Consider the following 7,945-nt stretch of genomic DNA (forward strand, 5'->3'; position numbering starts at 1 on the left):
CAACGCATGGCAGGCCGATGCTGTATAATCAGTACCCTGCTTGTGGCTGGCGTGTCCCTCCAGATGGCAGCTCTGATGAGCGTGGGTTGGCTTGCAACAATCGACGTCCCATTTACGGTGTCAGATCTGGCGTCTCCGTAACCGTGACCATCTTTGGCATCGGGTTCGGCCTGGGCCGAAAACCTTTATTCCACGTTGTGGCTGCCGGGACTCCCACCAAAGGAGCTGCGGGACTTCACGTTCAATCTTGCCGCCGTGTTCAACGTCGTTGATTAGTGTGCCGTCGCCTTTCTCTTCAGTCTTGAGGGAGCGGCCATCCAAGATCTTGGCAAGGCCAGCTCTTGTTGCGATGACTCCGAGGCGGAAGACGATTTCGAGACCATAATCTTGGTGGCAATGAGAACGTTCTACTCGAGTCATCAGATCTTGGTAGCGGAAAGTGGACGCTACGCATAGATTACAAGTACCCTTTTCTCCCCGCCACGGGGCCATCTTCCTCCTCACTGCGGAAGAGTTGAGCGCTATCAAGGTAGCCTACGACTCCACCAGTTGAATTCTATGAGTTATAGAATGACAGATAATTCCTTCGTTCAGATCAGTGTCAATTAATTTCTGGAATCCTAATTGGTAGAAAGAAAACGTTAATAATAAAACTTTACAAGCGTGTGGGCAGCCATGCTACGTTATAACGGCATTGGCTAATATCTTTCCTAGGATTTGATCATGAGTATCAAAGGAAACGTTGCATGGGATGAACCGTTTTCAAATCAAACTAGCAATTAGTACATAATTTAGAACATAATTTATGGAGATTACTGCCGAATGATCAGTTTTGATTGAGCACTTGTCCAGGAGCATACAGACATCATGAGTGGTCATAAGGAAGAGTCCAATTCTAGAGACAAGGATTTTGTGCCACGTGAAACGAAATCTGCAAAATATATGATACCACTTACTTGGCTGGAGTGAAGAGGAACCGGAGATATGATAGGAGAACAGGAAGGAATTGATCCATGCACCCATCGGGAGTCCTCGCGACCATCTCTCCTCACCAAAGTCATCATCGTGCTCCGTTCACGTTCAGCCCATATTCTTAATGCTCAAGCCTGGCGAGGCAAGGACTCAGCTCTATATCAAAAACACTGCAAAGGGATTTATGCATAGACGTCGATGGACTTTTGTCGCTGTATTGACGTGTTTTACTTGGGTGAGATTGCACTCCAAATGCAAAATGCGAAGTGCAAAAGTCTTGCGGCGCCATCGTACGATTTTCTTTCTGGAATAGCCCTACACCCTACGACTCAATGTAAACCTGGCATAAATCCCGATGTAGCGATTATAAGAGCTATCATCCATGATCACGGCATAAGGGTACTACTAAGGGATTAATGATATCTAGGCGTGGAAAGACGATAATAACTTACGCGCCATGCCGCTCATCACTAGCATGGTCGCCAGCAGACTCGGTGAACCAGATCAGGTGTTCCTGGACCAAGAACAAATGATTCAGAGAAGTTTCCACTGAATTACGGTACTGGTCGGTAAGCAACATCGGCCGTGCTATGTGTCTCTGAGTTGACGAAAGGTTGTTCCATAGCTCAACGGCTCAAATGATGCACGGTATAGGGCTGGTAGAGTTCTTGAATCAATAGATCTAGGCACAATCACCCGTCGTAGAGGTATCATCATGACAGGGCACGGCTCAAAACAACAGAAGGCAAGAAGACAAAGGGCAAGAACTTCACTGACTTACATTGAATCTGCTTGATCGTTCTGTCTGGGCATATGCGGAAACCAAAGGTGAATCCTCTTCGAGGCTATTTACCAACGACTGAAATAAGGATGGATAGATGCGCGATTTGAAATACTCTTAAACACAAGAACAAACTGGCGAAAAAAAAAAGTCCGTTTGAAAGATACGGCAATCTGGAAATCATCTATACGCAACGGCGAAAATCAAATTTTCACTGTACGAGAGCCACCTTGTATCCAGAAACCCAGCGCTTGAATAACTTATTGAACTCGGCAGCTCTTTGTTACTGTAACGTTCGCTGAATGTGTATCGGGATCATCTTCTTAGTCGCAATGCGTAATTTTGCTAAAGACGTCCTTCTACCTGTAATTTTGGGCCTAAAATTGTTAGACACGAGTAGGGAGACAAGCTACATGGGTCCTAATATGCAACTGGCATGTCCAAACTCTGGATGGGAGACTAATGGATGCAAATATAAAGGCTTTTCGGCACTTTGATGTAGCCGACTTAGGGTTTACGTGCATCAATTAATTTGACGCATTGCAATTGCGGTATATGAGGATTACCTGTGAATGCGCGATACATTCAGGAAGTTTAGCATCATGCAGGAGCACCTCTTCAGTTTGTCTTCTATGTTGGCCTACTTTACAAGCTCGCCTTCATCTATGTCACGGCATAGCTTTGAAGAGAAATGTTTATTTGTCTAAGTCAATTTCAAACCTCAATTGCCGCCTCTTTCCTTTCTGCTCGTAAGGAGTACATGCTTTCACTAGTCGCCTCCTTTGCAGTAGTAAAGTAAGGTACGAGATAATTGAATAGTGCCCGCAGTGCCGCCAGGCTGCCGCACACAACGACCACATTCACCTCAACGCCGCTCCAGCTTACAACATCGGCATTATCCCCTAAAATCAAAAGTGTTAGTGACCATTGCGTGTTGACCCATTATTTCTTGGGGTAGTAACTGACACGTTGGGTCGAAGCTGTTTGCAAAGGAGACTAAATATTTGAGTCGAACAACGCTGGCAATGCAACCGCTAAATGTTTCGTTAGTATCTCAACCAACTGAGAAAAGGCTATGTTTCTTACAATGAGCCGAGGCAGAACATAAAGATCAGGCCAAGCTTCTTCTTAAGTCCGAGCTGCAGTTGCAGAAGCTCGGGAATCGGCATAATGAGAAGGACCACATCCTCAACGATGCCGGAGATGGCACCGGCGTATCCGATGGCCGTAAGGTTAAGGCATTGTCCCTTGGCAGACTTATCCCAGGTCGCGGTGAGCGGGATGCATTGGAAGGCGATCAGAAAAACCAAGATGAGTCCGCGGACGGTGAGCACCACGATTGCGGCTTTCGCAGCGATCTGTGATCGCTTTCTTGGGAAGACTCGGTGGTAGAAGCAACAGATGGTGATCTTCGCAGTAACACTAATAAATCAGCTTCACAGAGTCTAGAATTGGGCTTCATAGCGAAACTCACGTCACAAGAACATAGATGATCTGCATCGCATAGAACATCTGCAAACACACATTAGTTATTACAAGTAGTAGGACAGCCATTGAAGGGCCAAATTTACCTGTAAAATTGGCTTCGCATTGCTGGGGTCAATGACCCAGTAATGTTTCCCAAACCCGAGGGAACAAACTACGGAACGAAGTCAGCACCTATATCCCCCTGCCACGGTGAGACCGTTGGTGTCTTACTCGCTACACCACATGCTGATAGAACAATGAGCAAGCCCTTTTGATTGTCAGTTCCCGAAATTCACGTGACGGAAAGAAAGTAGCAAAGGGCATACCAAGCCGAGCAGTGTGACGTAATCATCCCACCACAGCTTATGAGCAACGGTCCAGCGGGCAAAACACCTGAGCAACACGATAAATGTCGTGATAACCGGCAGCGTGATGGCGAATATAGCGTAGCTTCCCTTCCGTTGCTGATTCGGGTAGTCGTAGCATAAAACCTGTGATTTCTGTGTAGCATCTAGAAGGGACAAGCTTTAGAATAAGCTCAAAGCGAATCTTGGACAATTTGCACGCACCAACTTGATCGGCAAAGTCACAGGACAGTTGCACGCATGTTGAGACTCTCAGTTGGATGTCGTCATTCGTGCAGGCACATTTCGCAAGTCCCTTAAGCTGACAGCTTCCCTTTGAAAGGACCTCAGCGAAGCATGGCATCTGAAGTGATCATGTAAGTAAATGTTTAAATAGACCTTTATGTATGATGGGGTTGGAAAGTATACGACAAGAAACGGTCACTTGGCCAAGGGGATCATGACTTACCGAGCATGTTGGTACAGCACCGAGCCATTGGGCAATTGCCGTAGCATTTGTGTCGAATATTGACTCTGCCCCTACCACCAGGGCAAATGCTACCAGGATGCCTGTCCTCAGAAGCATGGACTTCATCATCGCGATAATACCTAGTTGTGTTTCTTTTTGGCAATGAACGTGAAACCCCCTGCCAACGCAAACCCTGTCGACGACAGTGGGAGACTTCGGGAAAAAGACAAGAGGAAAGGGAAAAGCGACTTCGGCACCCTTGCGCCACGGGCGCGGCAAGCTCATATGAGATCCGATCTCCCCAAGACGGGAATCCACGGCGCGGGTCCAATGGTCCGCAGTGTCACTCTGGTTGAGAGGCTGATGCCGCCGCAGGATCCGGTTACCATGCTAGAACGGTTTAGAAGCGGAATTTGACGGTGCATTGAGTATGGACGCCGGTGGGCAATGGCGCTAGTCGCAAGGTACAAGTTGACTCGCCGAGACTGACGCGCCTGCTCCGGACTACTAGCCGCAAATGTTGACCCCACGTCGACATCCTAAGCCAAAAGTATTGGGAGCCTCGCCGTGCTAGAGCTGATTCAACAGCGCTAACTTCGATGTTCGAGGATCAACTTTCCCAATGCGCTTGGCTCGTGTCAGTTGCTAGATGCGGACGGCGGAATGTGCTGCGCCTAGGTAGGTAGGTAGTCCTTCTGGGAGATGTCTCGTACGTGGACCCCGACACTAGCAGCTCTTAGTCGCCACTAGGAGAGACTAGGACAGACAAAGAGCGGAATTGGCTGTCTTTCGGCAACGGGAATAGAGTTTTCTACCTAGGTACACTTGTTTCACTCATGATTTGGGGTGTCCATGTGGGCAAAGTGGACAAATCTTCTCGTGTTCTGTCAAGCCTTGGAATCCACAGCTATAACCCACATCATATTGAGCCGACAGTGGAAGACACCCGGACATGACTCCCGTCTTTGACTCCCGATAGTCGTGAAATTCAGGCAAGTCACCGCATTAGTCTAGATTGAAGACGAAACGATGGCGTGTGCTGCCAAAGGTTGAAACTCAATGTCAGTTCACACTACCAACTCGGCCGACACGAGCATTGGAACCCGCAGGCCCGGCAGGGTATCCTAACATTCCACGCCTGAAGGAAAGAAGGAGGGGTGGGGAAAATTCAAGATTGACAGAGGCGCAATCATTTGATCAAGGTCGCTCCAGGAATACCAGTGAGGAGGCAAAAGAACGAGGCCAACACCTTTGTTCTAATGCAATCTCACTCTCTTCACCGCACTTGGCCTGGCCGTCCTCTAACCCACGTTTTACAGCTGTATATAATCCATACTTCATTTTCCGCATGGCATAAGTGGTCAAATACCGTTGAGAAGTGGCTGGAAAGGGAGTTGCAAGGAATTAGGTATCAATGACGTAGGCGAGAGTAAAGGCTACAAAACTGACTGTAAGGTCCTAACCGCATATCAAGCCTCAGCGAACATGTTTGAGCAGTTACTGAAATTTTACAAAGTTCCCAATATGTACTCTTGTACCACACCATACATTGAGGAACACATATCTCCTCAAGTATCACAAAGAAATACCCTTGGACATGGTTGTTTCCCATTGACTTCGTCATGACGTCGGTACGTGTGTATATATGTACTGGCTATGATAGGTAGTACAGATCTGTCAGTTATCGCGTAATTATCCGTGATAACTCTTTCTCGGTTGTTTATGGTGCATCTAGTTAGAGGCATTAATAGAGGTAAGTGTTACAGAGAAACCAGAGGCGTGTTATACCGACATTGATCAGACCGCACTGGCAGCTCTAGGCTTTGGAATTGACGCTTCATCATGCATTGGAAGCAACTTCCCTCTCGCCTAATTTTTCTTGGCATCTGCTGTTAGTGAATGAGTGAGCCTACCACCAAATTACTAACAGCCGAAAACTCTTCACCTCCCCTTGCCGGAGCCCGCATCCGCGATGGCCTCACAGCCGCCGTCGGGCACCGGACTGATGTCGGCCGACCAAGCCGACCCCGAACCAGGCTCCGGGACACCTCCGGAGCCGAACCCCACCTCAAGAGCTAAGCGACGCCGCGACGCCGAGGCACAGCCGACCCGGCCCAGCCTAACGGGAAGCCAGCTTGATGCCACCACCGACGCCCCTACCTCGGCCGAGGGGCCCGCAGCCTCTACCGCATCTGCTCCGAGCGGATCTGCCACAGGGTCCGTCTTGACAGCCCTTGCAGAAGAAGCTAGACAGTACGAGGCACGGAAAGACGTCTTTCTGACCATTGCACGGTCCGTCGACAGCGTTGTCGCCAGCTTTGACGGTTCTAGAAAGCAGATCGCGAAAGAAGCCACTGCCTATGTCATTCAAACCCTCAAGAGACTGATCAATCACGAGACAAGCCCAATAGCGGCCCGGAGTTGGGCGGCTGTCGTCGCACCGATGGCGGGCAACACCACTGCGGCGACCCGGAGCGGCCAGAGCTGCCAGAGCTCTGCCCGCCCGAAGGCCACACTCCCCGCCGAGGATCAGCCGCAGGCGCAGCCGAAGGAGGACCTCCGCATCTTTGCCCGCGTCCCGGAAGAAAGCTTAGCGGCCGCTCGGAAGATCGCACCGTTCGCCGTACGACAGATCGTCTGTAAGGCCGTTGGCCTGGGGCTAGCGGACCTTCCCCACGTCTACCATATCAGCACAGGTTACTCTCTGAAGCCGCGAAACAAGCAAATACAGGAAAGACTACTTGCAAGTAAGGCAAAGCTGGCGGAATGCCTCGGCGCCCACCAGGTCGAGACGCCTATCAAGTGGTACACTTACGTTGTGCCGCGATGCCCAACAAAACTACACAGCATTGGCGGGGACGTCCTGGACCCAGCCACACTCGTTGAAGATGAGGTCTTCGCACAGACAGGACAGAAGCCTGTCCTTGCTCGACCGTCCCGCCTTGGGCCCAACCCAGTCACGAACGAAATATCTTGGCTCATATCATTCACATCAGAGGTCACGCCCTTCAGGCTCTTCAACCAAAGCGGCAGATCTCTGCCCGTCAAGAAACGAAGGACGCTCATCCGACACGACCCCGGCTGCCAGGGCTACCACTCCAACCGGTTCTGCGGACGACGACCGATCTGCAGCAACTGCGGAAGACCTTCCGATTCACACGAAACGGGACCCTGCATGGCCAGGCCCCAATGTGCCAACTGCTGCGGCCCCTTCCAAGCCAGCCACACAGACTGCCCAGCGAGGCCCTCGGCCGTAAACGGCGTCGTCTCCCTTCCCGGTCGAAAGGAGCGGGCTCGGATCCGGAAGGCCGGCCAGAAAGCATCGGACACTCTGTACAAGGCTACTCGATCCGACAGTAGCCAGGAGGCGGCAGGCGTCCCTACCTCCACCAGCCAGAACCAGCAACCCGGCGCCAAGCGCGCGCGCACGAGAACGCCCTCCGCAAGCTCGATCGTTTGCCTCGGTGACGGAAGCACTGACAGCAGCAGCATGGATGAAGACGAGGCGGACGAAGGCGAAGGCGAAGACTCCCCCGACAACACCTCCATCGACCGTCCCGTGCTACCCATGCCAAGCAGGAGCCAACGGGCAGCACAGAAGCCAAACTACAACGTCGCGAATGCCTACACCCACCTCGAACTCGACTCGGAGACGTAAGCCGAGAGCGGCGACCCCACGGATGCTACGCGTTGCGCAGGGCAACGTCGGAAAGATCTCCCCGGCGCACACGGCTTTCCTGCAGCTCTGCTGGGAGGCTCAGATAGATGTGGTCCTCGTCCAGGAACCCTGGACGGGCTGGAAGGACGGAAACGTGCAACTGAACACGCACCCGGGTTTCGACTCTTTCGTCCCGGTCGACTTCTGGGACAGCGAAGGAACCAGACCAAGAGTATTGACCTACACACGCAAAG

The 7,945-nt window shown here is 51.0% G+C and overlaps 1 protein-coding gene across 1 annotated transcript; it reads right to left on the reverse strand.

Moving 5' to 3' along the window:
- Positions 1-2,303: 2,303 nt before the first annotated feature.
- BDP55DRAFT_683906 (uncharacterized protein) lies at positions 2,304-4,368 on the reverse strand. The gene is made up of 9 exons (XM_060576369.1): positions 4,034-4,368; positions 3,790-3,928; positions 3,547-3,731; positions 3,452-3,488; positions 3,325-3,392; positions 3,228-3,265; positions 2,840-3,175; positions 2,720-2,787; positions 2,304-2,655 (listed from the first exon to the last, which is right to left on the reverse strand). Exons 1-9 carry the CDS (start codon positions 4,316-4,318, stop codon positions 2,468-2,470), a joined length of 1,344 nt encoding a protein of 447 aa, XP_060422807.1. The 5' UTR covers positions 4,319-4,368; the 3' UTR covers positions 2,304-2,467.
- Positions 4,369-7,945: the final 3,577 nt, after the last annotated feature.

Source organism: Colletotrichum godetiae (genome assembly GCF_030913485.1).
Source record: "Colletotrichum godetiae strain CBS 193.32 chromosome Unknown BDP55scaffold_80, whole genome shotgun sequence".
NCBI classification, from domain to species: Eukaryota; Fungi; Ascomycota; class Sordariomycetes; order Glomerellales; family Glomerellaceae; genus Colletotrichum; species Colletotrichum godetiae.